The sequence below is a fragment of the Nicotiana tabacum genome, chromosome 2, assembly GCF_000715075.1.
Source record: "Nicotiana tabacum cultivar K326 chromosome 2, ASM71507v2, whole genome shotgun sequence".
Lineage (NCBI taxonomy): Eukaryota > Viridiplantae > Streptophyta > Magnoliopsida > Solanales > Solanaceae > Nicotiana > Nicotiana tabacum.
The window spans coordinates 26,221,882-26,247,488 of NC_134081.1; the positions used below are offsets into that span (position 1 = coordinate 26,221,882).

At 38.0% G+C, this 25,607-nt stretch overlaps 1 protein-coding gene across 1 annotated transcript; it reads left to right on the plus strand.

Moving 5' to 3' along the window:
* The first annotated feature begins 3,655 nt into the window (after positions 1–3,655).
* LOC142166351 (uncharacterized) lies at positions 3,656–4,513 on the plus strand. Its single transcript, XM_075225425.1, has 2 exons — positions 3,656–4,327; positions 4,400–4,513. The coding sequence occupies exons 1-2, from the start codon at positions 3,656–3,658 to the stop codon at positions 4,511–4,513; spliced, it is 786 nt and encodes a 261-aa protein (XP_075081526.1).
* Positions 4,514–25,607: the final 21,094 nt, after the last annotated feature.

The following is a 25,607-nucleotide window of genomic DNA, read 5'->3' on the forward strand; positions in this document are numbered from 1 at the left end:
TTTTGAGTTCGGTGCAACTAATCAGATGTCTGGTTTAATTCTCAAGTAAATCAGATAAGTGAACAGTAGAGGGAACAGATGAAATCAATTCCTCTGGTCGTTGCACAAGTCAACTCTCCAGCTATTAAAACTGTTGCATAGTACATCGGCACTGTTGAAGCGTGCTAGAAACTGGTCACTTCCTTGCATCATCTCTCATGACCTCACTCATATATTATCAACATGATGCAAGGTTTGGCTTAACACTTGCAAAACCTAAATATTGTTTTCTCTCTCAAGTGTGCAGCCACCCTTGTTTTCACAAGAGCATTGAAGAACAAAGCAGCTACAAAATAAAGGACCAGATCTCAGCATTGATTATGTCGTGTGTCCTTTAGTATTGTTGTATCTTTGTCTTATGTTATCAACTTGTAATTCCTAAACAACTTTTTAGAAGCATTCACAGGACATCCGTTAAACCATTATCATTGTGGTTGTTTTGACTAGAGTTACTCAAGTGTGTAGCTTTATAATAAAGTTATTACAAAGAGGCTTACAATATAATTATTGTAAGAGGTGAGACATTAAGAGTTTAATTCCTAGATTGCAATAGGTTGAAATCTAAAGTTTTGCTCAGTTAGTGAAGTTGAAATCCTACCAGGGTAGGTTGTGATTTTTAATCCCCTGAACTGGGAGTTTTTCTCATAAATATTGATGTGTTCTTTACTTACTAGTGTGTATTGTGGGAAGTGATAGAGAATCAGGTTATCTATACAGTTTGGTGAACCCTTAGTTTACATCAATTGGTATCAAAGCGAGTTCTTTCTAAAAGGTTAATATTTAGAAATGATCTACATGGCTGCTCCACCAAACTTTGAAGAAGGATAATCAACCTACAGACCACCAAGACTCAATAACCAATACTATGGTTGGTGGAAAACAAGAATGCATGATTTTATCATGTCTTAGGATTCAGAGCTCTGGGACATTATCTGTGATAGACCTTTTGTCCCCATTAAAACCATTGGTGAGGGAACAGTTACAATTCCAAAGACAAGAAAGGAGTACAATTATGCTGATCGAAAGTCCATCGACAAGAATTTCAGAGCAAAGAAAATTCTTATTTGTGAAATTGGACCAGACGAATATAACCGCATCTCAGCCTATCAGTCTGCCAAGGAGATCCGAGAAGCTCTCCAAACTGCAAATGAGGGAACCACTCAGTTCAAGCAGTCAAAAATCGATATGCTTACTACTGAGTGTGAAATTTTCAAGATGAAAGAGGATGAATCTATTCAGAACATGCATACACAGTTTACCTCGATCATCAATAAGCTTCACTCCCTTGAAGAAGTTATTCCAAGAAACAAACTGGTCAGAAAAATACTCAGTGTATTACCAATTTCCTGTGAAAGTAAAGTCAACACTATCACAGAAGCCAAGAATTTGCAGAAGCTGACCATTGATGAACTCATTGAAAATCTGAAAACCTACGAGATGAAGAAGAAGAAAGATCTTGAAAGAAGAGAGCCCAAAAAGGAGAAGAACTAGGTTCTCAAGGCAGACAATAGTGTCTCAAGTGGTGATGACACAGACATGGCCTCTCTTACTCGAAGATTATAGAAAATGGTTCGTAGATATAGAGGAATTCTCAAGAAAGGCAACTCTAGCAAAAACACCAAAGGATATAATTGCTGTCACAAGTGCTAAAAGCCAGGACATTTCATCAAAGAGTGTCCTCTCCACAAGCAGGACCACTACAAACACAACGCGGACAAGGCGGTAAAGAGGTGCTCGGTCCCCAATAGGAAGTTCAAGAGAAGAGATGTCGCTAATAATATTGTGAAGCAAGCCTTGGTTGCCTGGGGAGGTTCCTCTAATGAATTCGAGGGTGATGATGACCAAGGAGACACTTCCATAATGGCTGTTGAAAGCAAATCTATAGAGTATGACTCTATATTTGCACTCATGGCAAGATCTTATGATGATGAAGACAATGATGATGATGATGAGGTAAACTTTCTTGACGTTTGGAAATTGAAAACTTATTCTCAAAAGAAGCTGGGGTCATTAGCAAATTTTTTAATTGATGCTTACCATAACCTCATTAATGATAAAAATACTTTAACTGGAGAAATTGGAGAGTTAGAACAAGAGAGAGATGATTTAGTGGTTGTAGTTGTAAATCTAAAAGAAATAGTGGAAGAAATAAAGAGAGAAAATACCTTGTTAAAAAACAAATAGAAAAATGCTTGAACCCCTCTAAGGGAAAGAAAGTAGCAAGTGGGCCACAACTTAAGCTTGAAAATGAACTCAAAAAGATTTAAACAGAGGAGGAAAGAAGTAATTAAGTCATTGTAGTGGACTTGGTCCTCTGATACAATCACTTCTATGTATAAAAGTAATGGGGGGAATATGCAAGGAATTATATTCCACAAGGCTAAAGCTCCCTAAAACCCATATAATAAGTAGGTTAATGTGACTCATAACTAGCTTTGCACCCATTGTGGTAAAACTGATCATTACTAAGACTCTTGTAAAGCCAAATTTCAGTCCCAACAGGAAAATAAAGTTTTTATTGAAAAGGTATCCATTTCTAAGGAACCCGATTCTCTGAAAAATAAATATGTGATGCCTAATGGACAAAAGGAACTCCGATTCATCTATTCCCTCATTATAAGGGACCCAAACTTGTTTGGGTTTCTAAGTCTAATCTCTAATTTTTTTGTGCAGGCAGTAGTGAGGGAAAGCAGACAAAAATGATATATGGATAGTGACTACTCTAAACACATGACTGGAAGAATGGATGATTTTCTCTCACTCAAGGCCCTGCAAGGTGAGAGTGTGTCGTTTAGAAATGGCAAAAAGGGATACATTCTGGGAGTTGGAAAGATTGGCAAAATACTCTCCCACTCAAATGAAAATGTGTATTATATAAATGGGTTGAAATATAGCCTGTTGAGTGTCTCTCAAATCTGTGACAAAGGGAAACAAAGTGGAATTCACATAAAAATCAAGTATTGTCATCAATCTTATAACTGATGAAGTAGTTCTGATTGCAAAAAGGTTCAAAAATATCTATGTTGTAGACTTTGGCTCTTTGAATGGTGGTAATCTTACATGCCTGAGTGCCATTGATGATGATGATGTTGAGCTATGGCACAGAAGATTGGGGCGTGCAAGTTTTTCTCTGTTGAACAAGCTGATGAAGAAGGATCTGTTCGTGGAATGCCAAACTCAAAGTTTAAAGATCACAAAGTGTGTGATGCATGTGTGAAAGGGAAGCAAGTCAACTCCTCATTCAAACAAAAGAAGAAGTGAGCACCTCTAGACCACTGAATCTTCTTCATATGGATATGTGTGGACCTTTGAGGATGCCTAGCAGAGGAGGAAAGAAGTACATCTTTGTTATTGTTGATGACTACTCAAGATTCACATGGACCTTATTTCTTAGGACCAAGAATGAAACCTTTCCAATTTTTGTTGCATTTGTAAAGCAGATTCAAGTAAAGATGGGCTATAATGCTGCGAGTATTACATCGGATCATGACACCGAGTTTGACAATGCCAAGTTTGATGAATTTTGTGCTGAAAATAGTATAAGTTATAATTTTTCTCCTCCTAGAACACCTCAATAAAATGGTGTTGTAGAGAGGAAAAATAGACTCTTGAACATATGGCTAGGACAATGTTGATTGAAAGTGGTGTGCCAAAGAGCTTCTGGGCTGAAGCAGTAAACACTGCCTATTTTTTGATTAACAAGTGTATGCTTAGGTCCCTGCTTGACAAGACTCCTTATGAACTGCTAAATGAGAGAAAACCAAAGCTGATTTATCTAAGAGCGTTTGGATGTAAATGCTTTGTTCTCAATAATGGTAAGGAAGCATTGGAAAATTTTGATACTAAAAGCGATGAAGGAATCTTTCTTGGTTACTCTTCTCAAAACAAATTAAAGCATACAAAGTCTACAACAAAAGGACTCAATGTAGAGGAAAGTGTACATGTGATTTTTTATGAATCTCACCACTTAAGTGGGAAGGATTCACATGATAAGGATAATCAAGATGGAGAATTCTCAAAGGTCCATGGAGAGGTTATAGATATGGCAAATGGGAAGGTTGATCTAAAAAGTCAAATCAAGGAGACTAGTGAAGAAGATGCAGTAGAACTTCCAGCTGATTTGGAGGAACCTGGTCCCTCCATCACCGCAACTGAAGCTGATGATAGAGTTGTTGATACTATACTAGGCACTCATGAGTTAGAACAAAGGAGTGGCATTCATACTTTCATTGATGGCAATGATGGGTCACACATTGAGGAACTCGATCCTTCACACCCTGAAACTCAGGTATCTAACTGGAACCGCATGATTTCACTTCCTCTTTAAAATGTGATCACTCCTTTGGACTCTGGTATTCAGTCTAGGTCCAAGGCAAGAAATATGTTTGCCTTCTCAGCCTTCTTGTCTCAAATTGAGCCAAATAATATCAAGGAAGCATTGAAGGATACCGACTGGATTGCTGCTATGCAATAAGAGATCCATCAATTTGAGAGGAATAAAGTGTGGCACCTGGTTCCTCGGCCCTCGAATAAAATAGTGATTGGAACCAGGTGGTGTTCAGAAACAAACTTGATGAGTTTGGAAATACAACAAGAAATAAAGCTAGGCTGGTGGTCTAAGGTTACAATCAAGAAGAAGGAATTGACTACGATGAAACTTTTGCTCCTGTTACTAAAATGGAAGCCATCAGGATTCTTATTACTTTTGCATCTTATATGGAATTCAAATTATTCCAAATGAATGTTAAGAGTGCATTTTTGAATGGATATTTGAAGGAGGAAGTTTTTGTCAAACAACCACCTGGTTTTAAATGTCATGAACATCCTAAACATGTCTTCAAGCTTGACAAAGCTTTATATGAATTGAAGCAAGTCCCCATACATGGTATGAAAGATTGTCCAGGTTCCTTCTTGAGCATGGCTTCACTAGAGTGAAAATTGACAACACGCTAATTGTGCGAGTTTAGTTATGCGATATTTATTTTGATAATTTGACAAACTTCACGAGGAAACCAGATAAGGGGCCTGATATGATTAGTTCTATTGAATTCATTGCAACTAATCAGATGTCTGGTTTAATTCTCAAGTAAATCAGATAAGTGAACAACAGAGGGAACAAATGGAATCAGTTTCTCCGATCGTTGCACAAGTCAACTCTCCAGCTGTTAAAGTTGTTGCATAGTACATAACACTATTAAAGCGTGATAGAGACCAGTCACTTCCTTGTATCATCTCTCATGACCTCACTCATATATTATCAATATGATGCAAGGTTTTGGCTTAACACTTGCAAAACCTAAATATTGTTTTCTCTGTTAAGTGTGCAACCGCCTTTATTTTCACAAGAGTATTGAAGAACAAAGCAACTACAAAACAAAGGATCAGATCCCAACATTGATTATGTCGTGTGTCCTTTAGTATTATTATGACTTTGTCTTATGTTATTAACTTGTAATCTCTAAACAGCTTTTCAGAAGCATTCATAGGACATTTGTTAAACCATTATCATTGTGGTTGTTTTAACTAGAGTTAGTCAAGTGTGTAGCTTTGTAATAGAGTTATTACAAAGAGGCTTACAAAAGAGTTATTGTAAGAGGTGAGGGATTAAGAGTTTAATTCCTAGATTGTAATAGGTTGTAATCTAAAGTTTTGCTCAGTTAGTAAAATTGAAATTCTACCAGGGTAGATCGTAATTTTTAATCTCGTGAGTTGAGAGTTTTTCATGTAAATATTGATGTATTCTTTATTTGCTATTGTGTACTGTGGGAATTGATAGAGAACTAGGTTCTCTATATAGTTTGGTGACCCTTATTTTACATCTGAACAAATTGTGGAAAAACCACCACAAGAACTCGAAAATCCAAGAACATATATGTCAACTAACTATAACATTCTTGCATCATGTATATTAAATACCAGTAAGGTACACGATTCAATGTATGAGTAGAAAAATGCTCCCCTAGTAAAATATCTAATTAAGTTAGGCTCTAGCTAGGGAGCAAATATTTATCATGTATAATATGTTGGAGTAATGACATGTACCATAAAGTTTTAATTCTAAGTAGAGATGATGAAGCAAACCTCACATTCTAAAAAAAATTGTGCTCCACTACCTAACACTTAAGTGGGGAATTTTCTCCGTCAGAAGAGTTGCTATATATATGGTAAAAAAGAAATTATGTACATATATTAGATATTAAATCTAATTAAATTCTTTACGTATTTGTACTTTTTATATTTTGAATTTTTTTGATAGAAATTCTGTCACCGCCATATTAAAAGTGTCTTATATTAATATCTTGTTTGACACAAAATGCTCCACTTGTTTTCCCTTAAGGTTTTTGGGAATCTTGGCACATGAAATTGTGAGAAAGTCTTGATCTGATTTGAGATTACAAAGTGGAAGAAAGAAATTACAATGGGTCCTTTCACTCCTTCCATAACAGCTTGCAAATGTTGTAAGATAGGAACATTGTCGAATTGTAGGGTTTTGGCTATTTACTACCTAAAATGGACCTTATCTTTCCATATCATAATGGGTCCCTTTAGTGAATCACATACACTAAATTTTTTGTAGGTCCCTATATCCTACTTGCCACAAATCTTTAGGCCCATGCCTTGACAAAAGTCCTCCATTCTTTGACCACAAAACTCCAAATTGGGTTCTAAAGACTCCATCACTTGCAAAGCAACTAAACCACAAGATACTCAAGTTCTAATGGACCCTTTGACAACCTCAACAACATATAAAAGGTAAAAGATCATTCCAGTTTATCATGTCCATTGTCATTCTTTTGCACTCCTGCAGTTATGAAATTACTTGGCATGATCCAAAAAAACAAGACCCGTGTCTATAGCACGATATACTCATTATATATAGAGTCAAAAATGTATTAATATAACATATTTATTTTAAATTTGGACCCAAAAAAATGTGATGAGTGTGGTGACAATTCACATCTATTGGCTTAAATCCTGATCCATCTCTAATCGTCGAAATAGTTTATTTGTGTATTTACATGTTTCTTGAGAAACCTTTATTGAAGCAAAATTAAAGTCTGGAGTTGTTCAAAAGTATACAAAAAGTCTTGCATGAATGGTGAACCAGGTCATGGTAGCAGGTATTGAAAAATTGAATCTATTGACGTAAACAAAGATATGGGAAATACTCATGAAGCCACAATACATAAAAGCAGATTCAAAATTTAAGTTCTATGAGCTCAATCTTCCATGTTCTTAACATTAAACTCTATGTATTTTCAAAATTATGAATTTATATCTATTATTTGTTACAATTACAGTAAATTTGTATGTACATATTTATGTTCTGCGTCGAAATTACTGGATTCATCTTTACGTCCGCCTGTGACAATACATAGAGGGAAGAAGAGTCGATGGTATATAGCAATCTTTGGCTTACAACCACTTGTTCTTTTTCTTCTATTACTTACATTAGAAAGACAGTGATGGACAATGAATTCTCCCCAAAGCGGACAGGTGAGAGACACAAGCCATTGCTAGCTATCGCAAATTCATTACTTAGTCTTGAAATGCTTCTGCTCTTCAGCACTACTACTGGATCAAATGGGACTCACTTCTTCCAATCCTCTTGCATTTTGTTGCCATTTCTTCACTCAATATGCCTTGACGTAGGACAAATTGTTGGTTTTATTTCCCACAATGCACGTTTAACGTACACAGATATTTGTGGAAAAAATTGCCAAGACATAATTTGCTTTTGATTTAGAATCAAAAGTTTTTCGAGAGATTGAAAGTTTTTTAATTGTGGAAGACAAATTTGTAAGAGTTTATGGACTTCACATATATTTTGTATTACCGTTAAAAGGTTGACCCAAATTAAAAGTAATTTGCTAAGGTTTAAAGTTAAATGGGTATATAAGACACCTCTTAAAGTATGGGGTCTTATGTGTAGATACCCAGATGTAACTTCTAATTTAATGATGGGCTATATTAGAGTAACATAAACATGTGCAACTATAAATTAGTTATAGTCCCCAAATCAAAAGTAGGGGTTTCTTTTCTGATATCTCGTCGTTGGAAAAGTTGAGAGCCACCCACGCCTTGTTTTGGAAGATCGATAACCGCAAGACTGAAGAATCTCTACAATGCTCATGGATTCAAGTATGCTTCCGCATCTAGTATTTATTCTCGATGATTTGACAGATAATTCTTGGGTAAAAGATGACATTGTTCATCTTTAAAGTATTTTTGGTTCTAACAATTGGTATCAGGAGACTGTATCATGTTAAATCATTGAGTATTAATTTTGGTTTACTTCCAATGTGTCATGAGTTTTCAGAAAGTATATTTGTAACGACCCGGCTGGTCGTTTTGAGAAATTGCGTCCAGTTCGGTAGTTTGAGGTCATGAGCAGCTTCACATAGTGTATTATGACTTGCGTGCATGGTCGGCTTTGGTTTTTGAGTGATTCGAATTGATTTTGAAGGAGGACTCCCACTTGAGAAGCTTAAAGTTGAAAGAGTTGACCAAGTTTGACTTTTGAGTACTTAATCTCGGATCAGAGTTTTGATGGTACCGGTAGGTCCGTGTGGTGATTTTAGACTCACACGTATGCCTGAATTTGTATTTGAGTGTTTCTTGAAGGTTTCGACATCATTTGGCGGAAGTTGGCAATTCAAAGGTTTGAAATTTTTCTAAGTTTGACCATGGTTTGACTTTAAGACTATCAGGTTTGGATTTTGATTTCGGGACATGAAATAGGTCCGTTTTATCATTTGAAACTTGCATGCAAAATTTGGTGTCATTTGGATTTGATTTGTTGTGGTTCGGATGTTTGGTTGCAATTCTAGGAGTTCTTGAAGTTAGTAGTAATTTTTATACGTTTTGGCGTTCGATTCGTGATTCTTGGTATTTTTATAGGGCGAGCGAGTTCGTGTTATATTTTTAGACTTTTGTGGATGTTCGTTTTAGAGCTCCGAGGGCTCGGATGAGTTTTGGACGCATTACAGAAGAGTTTGTAGAAGTTTAACTGGTTCTTGTGCTCTGTTCTCGTATTTGCGAGGTTTTTATTGCATTTGCGATGTCCGCATTTGCGAGATCATTCTCGCTTTTGTGAAGATGGGATGGGACAAGGGAGTTTGCATTTGTAAACAATTTCATCGCATTTGTGATTGAAGCAGCTTCCGCATTTGCGACAAAAACTTTCGCTTTTGCGAAGACTCTAAACTCACTTTTGCTAGACTCGTGTCACATTTGCGACTTAGGTAGAGTTGCTCAGGCTTTGCTTTTGTGACGCCATTGTCGCATTTACGTCCATCGTATTTGCGAGCCTCATGTCGCAAATGCGACATCTGAGGCTAGTATTAAGACTTTCATTTCGTGACTTAGCTTCATTTTAACATATTTTGAACCCTAGCTATGGTGGGAGACGATTTTATGGAGAGATTTTCATACAAAACTATCGGGTAAGTGATTTTAATTAATTTTTAATTATATTTCATGATTATATATTAGATTTAACATCAAATGAGAATCTAAGAGGAAATCTGGGAATTTTTGTCAAACTTTTGAAAAATTAAAAATTGGGATTTCATATTTGAGAGTCGAATTGGACTCGGATTTGGAAATAAAATACATATATGGACTCGTGGGGCTATGGGTAGTCAAGACCTACCCTCGGACCCGGGTTTTGATCGGGCAAGCTCGGGGTTGACTTTTGTTGACTTTTTAGAAATTGTATAAAGATCATAGCTTTGTTAAATTAAATTATTTTCTCTTGCATTGTTTGATGTATTTAAGTTGTGTTTGGCTTGATTGAGTCGAGCGAAGGTGAATTTGTAAAGGAAAAACTAATTTGAGTATCGATTTGGCCGAATTGAGGTAAGTATCTTGCCTAATTTTGTGAGGGAAAAATTACCCCCCTAGGTTTTGGGTTGATGGTACTATTTGAATTATGTGAAAGGCGTGTACACGAGGTGACGAGTGTGTACACGGAATTATACGTGGTATTTGACTGGTTTAGACTATTAAGCTTCTTTCATGCATTTAATTGAAATTATCGTCTCATGTTATATTTTTTGTTTCTAGGATTGCCCTTACGTACTCTACTTGAAGTTGTTAGTATATGTTCTGTCTTTTATTTATCAAGTGCACCTTTATATGTTTTTAATTGTTAATTACAATTACTTGTTGAATACATGCCTTCATTGTTAATTGATTCTCGAAAATTGTGTCTTGGATTATGAATTGTCATCTCATGCTATTTTATTTTGTGGGTTATCGTGTAACTCCTTCATCCATTGTGACTTCTTTGTGTATAGTTTCGTTATTGCGTTGATTTTGTAATATGTCGTAGTTGGTTGTAGTTTGTTTGCTTAATTCATATTGCTTGAGGAGCGGGTTGCACGCCGCAACGGTATTGATAATGATGTTATGGTGGAATAAGGGAGGATTATGATATTGATTAATGATGATATAGTAATATCGGATTGCGCGCCACAACGGTTTGTGTATGTATTAATTGATATTGATAATAATGATCTGGTGGAATACAGGAGTATTATAATATTGATAAATAATGATACGGTGGGATCGGGTTGCGCGCCGCAATGAATTGTATACGTGATATTTGTTATTAATTAATGATACTATGGTAGAATACGGGAGGTTTATGATATTAATGTATGATGATACGGCGGGATCGGGTTACGCGACGCAACAAATTGTGTGTGTTGTACTTGTTGTTGTTGTTGTTGTTGTTGTTGTTGTTGCTGTTGTTGTTGTTGTTGTTGTTGTTGTTGTTGTTGTTGTTGTTGTTGTTGTTGTGTCTTGTGTTAGTCATGCATCCTACATAACCATTGTATTACTTCAATATGTCAATTTGTGCTCCCGTGGTTACTTGGTGAATTGATTTTCCAGATGAATTTACTACGCGGAGTCATTATCTCTTGCCCTGTTGAGTTGTTGGTAGCATAACGGTTTATAATGAAAGATTTAGGAGCATGCTTACCTTATCTAACTCTTAAGTTAAAACTCATCGTTTCATCCGCTACTTTACTATTTTTAATAGTTGTCATATTTTACGTTAATTGACTTCTCGAATTAAATTCCTTATCCTACCTAACGTTTTTACTTTACTAAAAAATTGTTATTATGTTTTATTTTAATAAATTCTATGTTTAATTCGGTGACTTTTCCGATGCTTTATTTTTTTTGAAAATGATATTTTCTTCACCCAAATGACTCCTAAACTAAACTCCTTTGATACCATATCTTGTATGAATTGTACCTTATTTCATTGTATTTAGTTCCTAAATAAAACTCATTTTCTCATTTGATTCCCTACTTTATTCCAGATTGTTATTATGCCTTATTGTATATGAATAAATCTCTTGAATATTTTTATTAGCATTTAACACGGATATAATGTACATGGTAGCACGTGGACTTTGCCATGCGAAAGTGATTTGAAAAAAAGGTGGGCACGAGGTGCCATACGTGTAATATTTGGAAGTTATGAATTATGATTTGAGATTACGAGAAGTGGTACCTCGGATAATTCTTGTTGTAATTTGTGCATTAGGAATGATTTAATTAATGGAGTTGCCATCGGTTCTCTTTACTTGAATTCATTCACATTTCATCTGTATTCTAACTATGTTGTTGCTTTATTACTTGGTTGTTTCTTGTTGCCATTCTTGCTTCTATCACCTTCACAATTGATTGTAAATTTGTGATCATTCTGCTGTTGGTCTTATATGATGTTCTTCCATTGTTAGCTTTATGTTATATCATGCACAGGTTTGCATGTCTGGTAGGTGTCCTGACCTGGCCTCGTCACTACTCTACCGAGGTTAGGCTTGATACTTACTGGTTACCGTTGTGGTGTACTCATGCTATGCTTCTGTACAGTTTTGTGCAGATCCAGGTACTTATGATCGAGTTGATTTGAGACTTATGCCTGCGTAGCTGGAGACTTCAAGGTATACCTGCTCGACGTTCGCAGGCCCCGAAGTCACCTTCTGTTGTATTTTATTTCCATTGTTTCCTATTATTCCGGGACATTGATATACTTGTTATTTCTAGTTACTCTTAGAAAGGTTTATGACTTGTACTACCAGTTTTGAAATTGTATGACAGATATTGGTTCAGCTATGTTGTTACAGTTATTATTTAATGTGTTGCAGTTAAGTTAGTTAAATTCCATTAATAATCAGCATGTGTTAGGCTTACCTAGTCTTAAAGACTAGGTGCCATCACGACATCCTAAGATGGGAAATTGGGGTCGTGATAAGTTGGTATCAGAGCTCTAGGTTCATAGGTGCTACGAATCATAAACAAGTTTATTAGAGTTTTACGGATCGATACAGAGACGTCTGTACTTATCTTCGACAGGCTACATAACTATTAAGAAATTCCACTTCTTTCATTCCTTATCGTGCAACATTGGTTCGGCTTAAAGCAGATACATATTATTCCTTTGCATCCACTCATGTATGATATTGCGCACTTGGTATCAGCTATGCGTCGACGGTTCGTGATTGCTGTGGATGTGCTATGAAGAAGCCACAGATGCTTAACCATTGTCTCAACGTATCGTCCAGACTGTGGATACGGATGTATCGAGATATCAGTCTGTTGTTCACATGGGGGTGCAGCTGTTCTGGCGTCTGGTTGATAAATAAGAGCTTGGGAAGATTTAATTGGTTTCCAATTCGTCGCGATCGTGGTAGGGTCATGAGGTGGATGTTGATTTGAGGATGGTTGGTGGTATTAGAGACTATGTGGTTCGTATGGGATTTTTACTCAGTGAAAGATACATATTATCATTCAAGGCACTGGAGGAAGCAAGTTTGACTGTCACGAGGATGCGCTTAGTAGATAATTTGAGGTATCTTATGATTGGTGTTGTACGAGCTATGAAGGTTGGTATTGTGGATCATCGAATGTGATGTGCTATGGCTTCACGCCAAATTGGGGAGTCAACTATCGATGATCAGATTGCACAGTCATATGTTATATCAGTTTTGACCTGAGATATAGATGGGGTATTGAAGGGTTCCCTGGAATTTGTGTATGATTAAGATCTGAGATTGACATGGGATAATGCTAGGACTTAAAGTACTTCTGTGTTATTAATAATTCTATATTTCATTATTAGAGAGGTTAGAGAAGTAACTTCAGATTCATAGAAGGTCTCTTCAGCGTGGGTATCTCGGTTGCGGCATCATGGGGTGCTTCAAAGAGAATGCATTGGTTTATGAGCTTCTAGGCTACGTGGTTCGTGCTAGGATCTTCTATATTAAGCTTTGGTTTTGGGATCGTTGTGTATCGACAGGGAGAAGTGTTACCCTGGAGAAAGGTCGAGGAGGATCCGAAGAAATAGGTCAGCTCGGTGGTATTGGGTCAGCATAACAATAGAGGTAATTGGTCTTTTTTGGGTGGTAATTCTCTACCGGTGTTTATGGAAGTACTCTTGGGTTGGACGGTTTGCGTGACTCGGTTGAGTTGGGGGAGATTCGATTCTGATGGCTTAGTTATGTGCGGGCGGGTCTCGGAGAGTTCTCGATGGTGTCGACCACGGCCTGAGCCGGCTGTCTACTACTAACATAAGGAATATATTGTGCATCGTGGTTTTCTCTTGGATGAATATCAAAAGTTAAGAGAATGCTGGCACTATTGGATATCGCATGTGAAGAGCATGCATTTTAGGAGGGCACCTTGTGTTTTGGTTTGCGGATGCTTGACTAGTGGTACGACGATTATCGGGTTTTGGGGCTTCTGAAGTTTAGGTTTTGCTGCATGGTATAGAAGATCTATGTGGGTGTTTCCATAATATGATGGAGTGTGAGTGATGTATCAGCCATTTGAGTAGTGTAGCTGAGATCGAGTATGGAAATTCTGGTATTCATGAGGTTCCAGGATTGGATGTTCTCGTAGGCGAACTAACCCTTGATTGTGGATTGTGAATAAATGTTGAGGATATAATAACTAATGTCGTATGTTATAGATAGGTTGCTATAGACTTTTGGAAGGTTATTTACCAGTTTGGGAATGATCAGAATTGGTTTAGGGGCTATTTGAAAGCCCAATGAGAACGTGTATTCTATATCAGATCAGGTTTGGTTACTCTTATGAAATTGCTATCATGGGTATAATATCAGGCAGAATGGATGATATTCATGCCCCGGTCTGTGTTATGTGCTTCTCTCTTATGCTATGTTGGGTGTGAAGTTATATGATTATTCGCACGCATGTTTTAATCCCGTTCATGCCTTATGGAGATAAGGGCAAGATGGACCTCGTGATGTTGATTTGCTCATTGCACCTTAGTTGTGCTTGCTTTCCTCCATGTTGTATTATTTTTATTCATATTCCCACAGTTATATTTGTGCACTCTATCATGTTTGATATTGGCATACATAAGATCAGTGAACCCGAGCACTTTGGCTCGAAGGGTATCCTATGTGAATTGATATATTTGGGATCAGGTTGCACGCCGCAACGGATGTTATGTGGGATACCCTTCCTTGTGCTTATTTCGTGTTTTATTTCCCCTCTATGGGATAAGTTGATGAAATTGTACTTTGTTGTTAGATCTATTGTACTTGTTAGATAGTCTCCGTACCTTGCTTTCGTTATGTCCTTAGAAAATGTCTTTCTGAGTTGTTGCTTGTTTGGTGTATGGACTGCGTTATGTGAGAATCCATGCGTTTTAGTGTGACTTATCAGTGGGCTGCTTGTATGGGCTGAGATGAGATTTCTAGACTTGAGATTTGCACTATCGTATCAGGATAAGGAGTGTTTGGAAGGATGATGCTATATTTCTGCTCACAATTTGGTCAATGACTCTTGGCAAACGAGAGAGCTTCTTGGCTTGTTGATTTCGTGGGTGGTTATGAGTTTTTTCATGTTTCTTTTATCATAGGCAGCATTGCAGAGGTCCGAAATGAGATTTTATTCGATATGAAGTGCATTACCGTTACCATGATTGCTATTGGGCAGCTGTGGTGGTCGGAAGTTACTACCACGGACGTCTGAGTTATGAGTAATATTAGGTGATTATACCTTGGGTTGAAGTAGTGACTTAATCCAACTTGTTCAGGCTTATGCAGTGTATTGATGCGAGATTTGGGTCATATGATGAGCTTCAGATGTTGAGTATTGGTTTCTAAGGTTTATGGACTAAGGATGAGGTGGGATCTTCAGTTAAGTTGTGTTGCTAGGCCTACGTGGATTGGGGTGACGTGGGATCACCCCCGGGTGTATGTATGGCGAGCTCATGCAGTGATTTGATAGCTTTGGAACGACTCCTGGCACGCTCGAGGACGAATGTATGTTTAAATGGGGGAGGATGTAACGACCCAGATGGTCATTTTGAGCAATTGCATCAAGTTAGGCATGCTGAGGTCATGAGTAGCTTCACATAGTGTATTATGACTTGTATACATGGTCGGCTTTGGTTTTTGAGTGATTCAGGATTGATTTTGAAGGAGGATTCCCACTTGAGAAGCTTGAAGTTGAAAGAGTTAACCAATTTTGAGTATTTCACCTCAGATCGGAGTTTTGATAGTACCGGTAGGTTCGAATGGTGATATTGGACTTGGGTGTATATCCAGATTTGTATTTGGATGTTTCTAGAAGATTTTGGCACCATTTGGCGTAAGTTGGCAATTCAAAAGTTTGAAATTTTTCTAAGTTTGACCATGGTTTGACTTTAAGGCTATCGAGTTCGGATTTTGGTTTCGGGACTTGGAATAGGTCTGTTTCGTCATTTGGAACTTGCCTGCAAAATTTGATGTCATTTGGAGTTGATTTGATGTAGTTCGGACGCTTTGTTGAAATTCTAGGAGTTCTTGAAGTTCATAGTGATTTTCATGCGTTTTGGCGTCTGATTCGTGATTCTAGATGTTATCATAGGGTTTTGATCATGCGAGCGAGTTCGTGTTATATTTTTAGACTTGTATAGATGTTTGGTTTAGAGCCCTGAGGTCTCGGATGAGTTTAGGACGCGTTTCAGAGGAGTTTGTAGAAGTTCAGTTGGTTCTGCTGCTTTGTTCTCACATTTGCGAGGTTTTTTTCGCATTTGCGATGTCCGCATTTGCGAGATCATTCTCTCTTTTGCGGTGATGGGCTGGGACAAGGGAGTTTGCATTTGCGAACAATTTCATCGCATTTGCGATTGAAGTAGCTTCCGCATTTGCGACACAAACTTTCGCTTTCGCGAAGACTCTGAGCTCGCTTTTGCGAGACTTATATCGCATTTGCGACTTAGGAAGAGTTGGCCAAGCTTCGCTTTTGCGACGCCATTGTCGCATTTGCGGCTATCGCATTTTCAAACCTCATGTCGCAAATGCTACATCTGAGGCTGGTATTAAGACTTTCATTTCGGGACTTAGCTTCATTTTAATATATTTTGAACCCTAGCCTTGGTGGGAGGCGATTTTGTGGAGAGATTTTCATACCAAACAATCAGGTAAGTGATTTTAATCAATTTTTAATTATATTTCACGGTTGTATATTAGATTTAACAACAAATTCATAAGAATCTAAGAGGAAATTTGGGGATTTTTGTCAAAGTTTTGAAAAATAAAAATTTGAGATTTGAGAGTCGAATTGGAATCGGATTTAGAAATAAAATACATATATGGACTCGTGGGGTTATGGGTAGTTAAGACCTACCCTTGGACCAGGGTTTTGATCGGGCGAGCCCGGGGTTGACTTTTGTTGACTTTTTGAAAATTGTATAAAGATCATAGCTTTGTTAAATTAAATTATTTTCTCTTGCATTGTTTAATGTATTTAAGTCGTCTTTGGCTTGATTGAGCCGAGCAGAGGTGAATTTAAAAAGGAAAAGCTAATTTGACTATCGATTTAGCCGAATTGAGGTAAGTATCTTGCCTAACTTTGTGGGGAGGGGGGAGGGGGGAGGGGGAAGGGAAACTACCCCTTAGGTTTTGGATTGATGGTACTATTTGAATTATGTGGAAGGCGTGTACACGAGGTGACGAGTGTGTACCCGGGCTTATATGTGATATTTGACCGATTTAGACTATTAGGCTTCTTTCATGCATTTAATTGAAATTATCGTCTCATGTTATATCTTTTGTTGCTAGGCTTGCCCTTACGTGCTCTACTTAAAGTTGTTAGTACATGTTCTGTCTTTCATTTGTCAAGTGCACCCTTATATGTTTTTAACTATTAATTGCAATTACTTGTTGAATACATGATTTTTCTGTCACATGCCTTCATTATTAATTGATTCTCGGAAATTGTGTCTTGGATTATGAATTATCATCTCTTGCTATTTGATTTTGTGGGTTATCGTGTAACGTCTTCATCCGTTGTGACTTCATTGTGTGTAGTTTCGTTATTGCGTTGATTTTGTAATATGTCATAGTTGGTTGTAGTTTGTTTGCTTAATTCATATTGAATTTTTAATATGTATTAATTGATATTGATAATGATGATATGGTGGAATAAGGGAGGATTATGATATTGATAAATGATGATACAGTGGGATCGGGTTGTGCGCCGCAACAGATTGTATACATGATATTTGATATAGAATAATAATACTATGGTGGAATAAGGGAGGATAATGATATTGATGTATGATGATACGGTGGGATTGGGTTGCGCACCGCAACGGATTGTGTGTATTGTACTTGTTGTTGTTATTATATCTTGTGTGATTCATGCATCCTACGTGAATCGTTGTATTATTTCAATGTGTCAATATTTGCTCATGTGGTTACTTGGTGAATTAATTTTCAAGATGAATTTACTGCACGGAGTCATTAGCTCATGCCCTGTTGAGTTGTTGGTTGCATAATGATTTATAATAAAAGATTTAGGAGCATGCTTTCTTTATGTGACTCTTAAGTTAAAATTCATCGTTTCATCTGGTACTTTACTTTTCTAAATAGTTGTCATATTTTACTTTAATTAATTTCTTGAATTAAACTCTTTATCCTACCTGACGTTTTTACTTTACTTAAAAATCGTTATTATATTTTATTTTAATAAATTCTATATTTAATTCGGTGACTTATTCGAAGCTTTATTTTATTTGAAAATGATATTTTCTTTACCCAAATGACTCCTAAACTAAACTCTTTTGATACCATTTCTTGTTTGAATTGTACCTTATTTTATTGTATTTGGTTCCTAAATAAAACTCATTTTCTCATTTGATTCCCTACTTTATTCCAGATTGTTATTATGCCTTATTGTATATGAATAAATCTCTTGAATATTTTTATTAGCATTTGACACAGATACAATGTACATGGTAGCACGTGGACTTTGCCGTGCGAAAGTGACTTGGAAAAGGTGGGCACGAGGTACCATACATGTAAGATTTGAAAGTTGTGACTTATGATTTGAGATTACGAGAAGTGGTACCTCGGGTAATTCTTGTGATAATTCGTGCATTAGGAATGATTTGACTGATGGAGTTTCCATCGGTTCTCCTTACTTGAATTCATTCACATTTCATCTATATTTTAACTATGTTGTTGCTTTATTGCCTGGTTATTTCTTGTTGCCATTCGTGCTTCTATCACCTTCACAATTGATTGTAAATTTGTGATCATTCTGCTATTGGTCTTATATGATGTTCTTCCATTATTAGCTTTGTGTTATATCCTGCACAGGTTTGCATGTCTGGTAGGTGTCCTGACCTGGCCTCGTCACTACTCTACCGAGGTTAGGCTTGATACTTACTGGGTACCGCTATGGTGTACTCATGCTATACTTCTACACATTTTTGTGCAGATCCAGGTACTTATGATCGAGTTGGCTTGAGACTTATGCATGCGTGGCTGGAGACTTCAAGGTATACCTGCTCGACGTTCGCATGCCTCGAAGTCACCTTCTGCAATATTTTATTTCCATTGTTTTCTATTATTTCGGGACAGTGATATACTTGTTATTTCTAGTTTCTCTTAGAAAAGTTTTTGACTTGTATTACCGGTTTTGGGATTGTATGACCGATATTGGTTCAACTAGGTTGTTACAGTTATTATTTAATATATTGCAGTTATGTTAGTTAAATTCTATTAATAATCAGCATATGTTAGACTTACCTAGTTTTAAAGACTAGGTGTCATCACAACATATTAAGATGAAAAATTGGGGTCGTGACAATATTCTATGTGAATTTTACGTCATCGTGTGTAATGAACATAATATGGCATAGCCAATGTCAAAACATTTTTCTATTTCATTTGAAGGAATTCAAGAAATAGTTATTGCCCAAAAGCAAGTTAAAAAGGCTATAGTCCAAAGGGGTTTTAGTTGGTGCTGATATGCTGCTGCTACGGCAAATTATTTCTGTCCAAACGAAATATAATTGCTTTTGAATTCTTTAGTAAGGAACTAATACTTGATTTGGTTAGGAGCCGCCGCTTTTAGTTTTAAGATTCTAGGAGGTTTAACCTCCGTATCACATGTGCTGCCTGAAAGGCTTCGTTGAGGGTTTCTGTAAAATAAATTTATAAATATCTTTTAAGTTATTTCCAACATTTAAAAAAAGTGAGAAAAAAAAAGGAATATTAAAGAACAAAGTTAATATTTTGTGGTAGTGTGGTATTACAAATCTTTAGAGAAATAAGGCTTTGTCCTTCTTAAAAGTTTTAGTTCTTTAAGTAAATTCGTTTCTTGACATTTTTGTGGTGAATTAATTGTTTGACTTCATTATTAAGAAAAAGAAAAAGAAAACAAAAACAAAATACTAGAAGCAACTATTTCTTTCATTTAAAGACAAACATGAAATTCTTGCAACATTAAAAGTTTGAATAATAGAGAACAAGTCCTTCTTTACTGCTAGAAAAGTTTAGTTCATTAAGTAATTGTTTTGTTTTGTTTAGTGAATTGATTATGTTAGATTCATTGGTTTAAGTACCAGAAACTGTTAGATTTGTCGTTCATTCAGTTTTGGGCCTACCATAATTTATTTGACTGAAAATTTGTATTTTTCTTTTGGAGAATCTAAATTTGAATATTGGTATGATTGTATATATTTTGAGATAAATAAATTTAAAGCTTGATGTCGCCGAAGTGACCTATTTTGTGAAGATTTATTTATTTTGAAATATAAAAGGTAATTTATGTGTAACCTATGTGAATATTGATCGGCCCAAAGAAAGTTCAATGTTTAACAGAATTGCATGTGCATTCTTGTGGTAGTAAACACGTGATGATTATTTGGTTTTACGTGTGGATAATAAATCGACCCAAAAGAAAATTTTCTATTTGACATATTCTTTTATTATTAGTGTTTGATTACTACACCAAGATACCACTCACAAGTTAATATTTTGTCCAAAGATAAAAAATTAATGGAGTGACCGGTACCTTGAGATAGGGTTTATCTTTATTCAAATTTATTTTTATTTTGGTTTTAAGTATATGTGAGCTTATTTTGTTATTTATTATTCTCTGATTCAGCTGAAATTAGTCCTGCAAATATTACTTCCAACATCAATTCAATTCCTATATTGAATGGCACTAACTTCAAGTCATGGCAAGAGAATCTCAACATAGTTCTCGGAGTCATGGATCTCGACCTTGCGTTAAGGGTTGATTCTCCACCACCTCTTGCATATAAGAGTACCTCTAATGAAAAGAGGGAGATGGAAAGGTGGGAGAGATCACATCTCATGTGTATGATGATCATGAAGAAGGCCATTCCAGAAACATTCAGGGGCACTATGTCCGACAAGGGTACACTATTGACAAGTCTGATTTCAATAAGGTGTCAAGGCAAAGGTAACATCAGGGAGTACATCATGCAAATGTCTCATCTTGCTTCTATGTTGAAATCACTTAAGTTGGACCTCTCTGAGGACTTGCTAGTGCATTAAATTTTGATATCCCTTCCACCACACTTTAGCCAGTTAAGTTGAGCTACAATTGTCAGAAAGAGACTGGTCTCTAAATAAGCTCATCTCACACTGTGTCCAGGAAGAGGATAGACTAAAATATGGAAAGATAGAAAGTGCTCACTTAGCCATTGTACCTAAGGACAAAATGAAGGACAAGAAGAGAAAGAATAAGGAAGCTGTAGATATAGCAACACAAAAGAAACAACATCAGGAACAAACTACAGATGGTTGTTTCTTTTGTAAAGTTGCAGGTCATAAGAAGAAGGATTGTACCAACTATCACGCATGGTGTGAAAATAAAGGTACATCTCTTAATTTTGTTTGTTCTAATGTTAATTTGACTTAGGTACCAAGACACGGATGGTGCAGAGATTTCGGTATAATAACTAACATCACTGTGTCTATGCAACGTTGCCTGTGTAACGACCCGACCGGCAATTTTGCTTTCTAGGTCCCCTTTCCCCTAAATAAGACTCCCCATATATGATTTTACTATTTTATGACTTGCGGGGATGGTTAGTTCGGGATTTGGAAAGGTTCGAGTTGAAATCGGAATACTTAGTTCCTTAATATTGGTTCAAAAAGGGTTAAGTTTGACTTGAGGCAACAATTTTAGTAAACGATCTCGGAACCTGGATTTGACATTCTCAATAGGTTTGTATGATGATTTTGGACTTAGGCGTGTGTTCGGATCGGGTTTTGGATGATCCGGGAGCGTTTCGGTGCCTAACGTTGAAAGTTGGCTTATTGAAAGTTTAAAAGTTCTTTAAATTTTGTTTGTGGTAGGTTTTGGTGTTATCGAGGTCTATTTGGGATTTCGAGCTCGAGAATAGTTCCGTATGGTAATTTAAGACTTGCACGCAAAATTTGGTATCATTCCGAGTAGTTTAAGTATGATTCGGCGTGCTCGGAGTAAGTTGGAAGAATTTGAAGTTCATAAGCTAATCCTATTGGTTTTGGATTGTGATCCTTAGTTTTAATGTTGTTTTCCGCATTTCGAGGGTACGAGCGAGTCCGTTTTATGTTTACAAACTTCTTGGTGTGTTCGGGCGAGGCCCCGGGGGCCTCGAGTGTCAATCGGACGATGTGCGGACCAAATTTGGACTTGGAGAAGCTACTGAAGCAGCAGGGCTTCTGGTGTGTTCGCACCTGTGAAGGGTTGGCCACAGGTGCGAAATTGGGCTGCGTGGGCTGAGTTTGCAGATATGGACATGGAGGGCGTAGATGCGCGACCACAGAAGCGAGCATGGTCGCAGGTGCATCTCGTAAGCCGCATGAGCGGTCTCGCAGAAGCGAGCCATTCTCCGCAGATACGGATTTAGGCCAGCGGAGGGAGAACCGCATATGCGTTGAACCTTCCGCAGATGCAGAGCCACAAATGCGATCAGTGAACCGTAGAAGCGAAAAAACCGCTGGGCAGAAGGGTCGCATTTATGTCGAGAGTTAGGCTTATTTCTTCATTTCTCTCACTTGTTCGTCGAATATAGAGTTCTTTGAAGAGGAATTTTCACATAGCACTTTGAAGTAAGTGATTTCTATACAATATGAGTTTAATACATAGATTATGGGTAGATTTTAACGTGTAAAATTGTAAAAATTTTGGGTTTACATGAAAAACCTAGGTTTTGGTAAAAATGAGATTTAACCAAGAAAATAGTTATGGAATTGGATAAAAATTATATATTTGAGTTCGTAAATTACTTGTGTGGGGAGATACGTAAGCACTAGGTGGCAAGAGTCTGTGCGTAGCTAAATTTCATGTGATGTCCGGGTAGTCTTAGATTTACATCATGCTTTGTTTGCATTGTTATGTTGATTATGCATATTAATTGTCTTAAATTGATATGAGATTAAGGATTTTAAGATTTAAAGTCTCCAATTTGGATTTCTTATGTTTGGGAAGAATTGAAGAATTTTATTATAACTCTGATAAATCCATGTTCACTCGCGTCGCAAGTATTTCCGCGAGCGAGGAAAAATTCCTCTACTCTTATGGGAGCGGGCCATTCACCTCAGCAGGTTAGATGCATCTATGGTTCGTGTCGTTCGACCCTCGGCAGTCCACACAGTATATATATTTTGGATCAGGCCGTACGACCTCGGCATAAATCGTGCGTAATAATACTCGGAGCCTAATTATACTTGATATTGTTTCATGGCTTCAATGGTTATGATTATTTAACGACAGAAATTGACTTCGAATTTATTATTAGTGAAAGGATTATTATTCACTGTTGGTTACTGAGTTGTATTTATTATTTATATAATCCATGCTTATTTAGAATTCCTGCATTTTATTGTTCTCGTCACTACCTCTTCGAGGTTAAACTAGATAATTACTGGTACATGTTGTTTATGTACTCACCCTACACTTCTGCACTCATCGTGCAGGGTCTAAGGCAGGTGCATCTGGTAATTATCCCGGCGCACACCCCTGATACTTCGAGACTTAGTGGTGAGCTGCTTTTCGAGTCCATCTCGTAGCACCTGAAGTCTCTCTTTGCTTTTATTTTCTGTCTACTCCATTCAGACAATAGTTTAGTGTTTTGTATATTCTACTAGTAGCTAATACACTTGTAACACCAGCTCTTGGAATTTTGCTAGTAGACACTTGATGATTTTGAGTATTTATTTCACTACACTTGTTCTTATAGTTGTTTACATTTCATTTTACTAAATTTCTCACCTCTTACTTATTTGATAATTGAAAATCAATTATTTCCAAAAACGTTTAAAGTATAAATACAGGGCTAGTTCACCATTGGCTTGCCTAGCGGCGACGTTGGGCGCCATCACGACCTAAAGGAAAATTGGGTCCTGACAACCTGGTATCAGAGCACTAGGTTCACGTAGGTCTCACACGTTATGAGCAGGCCTAATAGAGTCTTGCGGATCAGTGTAGAGACGTATGTACTTATCTTTGAGAGGCTATAGGTTGTTAAGAAACTACTCTTTCTTCATCTCCTATCGTGCAGTTGATGTTGTGCCAAGTATCTTTCTTTTATTCTCTCACAGATGGTGAGAACGCACGCAGCGGAGGTACCCTTATCATGGAAGAGCTGCTCCCCATGTTGCTAGACGCCGAGGGAGGGCTCCAGCTCATGGTTGAGGACGAGGAAGTCCCAAAGTTGCCCTAGTTGTGCCACCAATGGATCCAGTGGAGGATCCTAACATCGAGGAGCAGGGCGAGGTGCCTGCAGCAGAGCCAGCCCCGGTGGATTTCATGTCCGCACCGGGATTCCAAGGTGTTATGGGTGTATGCTGCAGTTCATTGATTCTATGACTCAGGCTGGCTTATTTCCAGCAGACCCAGCCACATCTCAGGAGGGAAGGGTAGCACAGACCCCTACCGCTCAGGCTCCAGGGCATGCATCTGTTGTATATCAGACCTCGGGCGTACTACCCGCGGGTGGAGCTCAACAAATTGCAGCAGCTATACCTGAGCCCAGACCAGTTGCGGCTGGCAATCCGCATAAGCTATTGGATAGATGGACTAGGCTACATCTTCCTGTCTTTGGGGGTGAGATGCATCAGGACCCCCAGGATTTTATTGATCGGTGCAGGGACCGACTGCACAATATAAGTATATTGGAGCCACCTTTCACCTGGAGGGCAGGGCCCGTAGATGGTGGCAGTCTTATCTTCTTGGCTGACCAGCAGGTTCTCCTCCCATGACTTGGGAACGGTTCACACGCCTCTTCTTGGACAGATATATTCCACCCTCTCATATGGAAGAGTTGTGGTTTCAGTTCGAGCAGCTCCAGCAAGGTCAGATGTCGGTGACTAACTAGGAGGTGAGATTCTCTGAGTTGTATCGTCGTGCACTTATGATACTTCTGACCGATGCAGAGAGAACGTAGAGGGTTGTTGCAGGTTTTCACTCTGGAAGCCAGGCCACTATGGCCCGAGAGGTTGAGATGGAGACTTCTTACGAGCTAGTTGTGGAGATAGCTCGGAGGATCGAGGGTGTCCGTCAGCGGAGCCGAGAGCAGGAGATGAGGGATAAGCAGTTTCGATATTCTGGAGAGTTCAGTGGTGCCCCAGCTGGGGGCAGGGGTCACATTGTAAGGGATCAGTCTAGCAGGCCCACATATTCAGTAGCGCCGCCTTCTCGGGGTGCTCCAGTGCAGCCCTATTTTAGCGCTATGCCAGAGAGTTTCTACTGGCCACCAACTATTCGGGTTTCCTCCAGTGGGTATTCAGGCCATCAGGGTCAGACTTCCGATCAGCAGTCCGCCGTTCTGAGGGGTTGTTACGAGTGTGGGGATCCTGGCCACATGAAGAGGTTTTGTCCCAGACTTCGAGGCAAGGCAGTACAGCAGGGTCATCAGCCTATGATTAAAGCATCAGCTGTTGCACCAGCCATCTGGCTGCCCAGAGGCGGAGGGCAGGTGGGTAGTGGCCATCCTAGAGGTGGTGGTTAGACAGGTGGAGGCCAGTTAGGTGTCACTCTAGCTAGATTCTATGTTTTTTCGGCCAGACCAGATGCAGTGGCCTCAGATGCCGTGATCACAGGTATTATTTCTGTCTGCAGTAGGGACGTTTCGGTACTATTTGATCTAGGGTCTACATATTCGTATGTTTCCTGGGTGTTACTCGTTAGTCCTTGGGTACTCATGTTTATGTGTCCACTCCAGTAGGCGATACTGTTATTATGGATCGGATCTACCAGTCTTGCATTATTACTTTCTGTGGTTA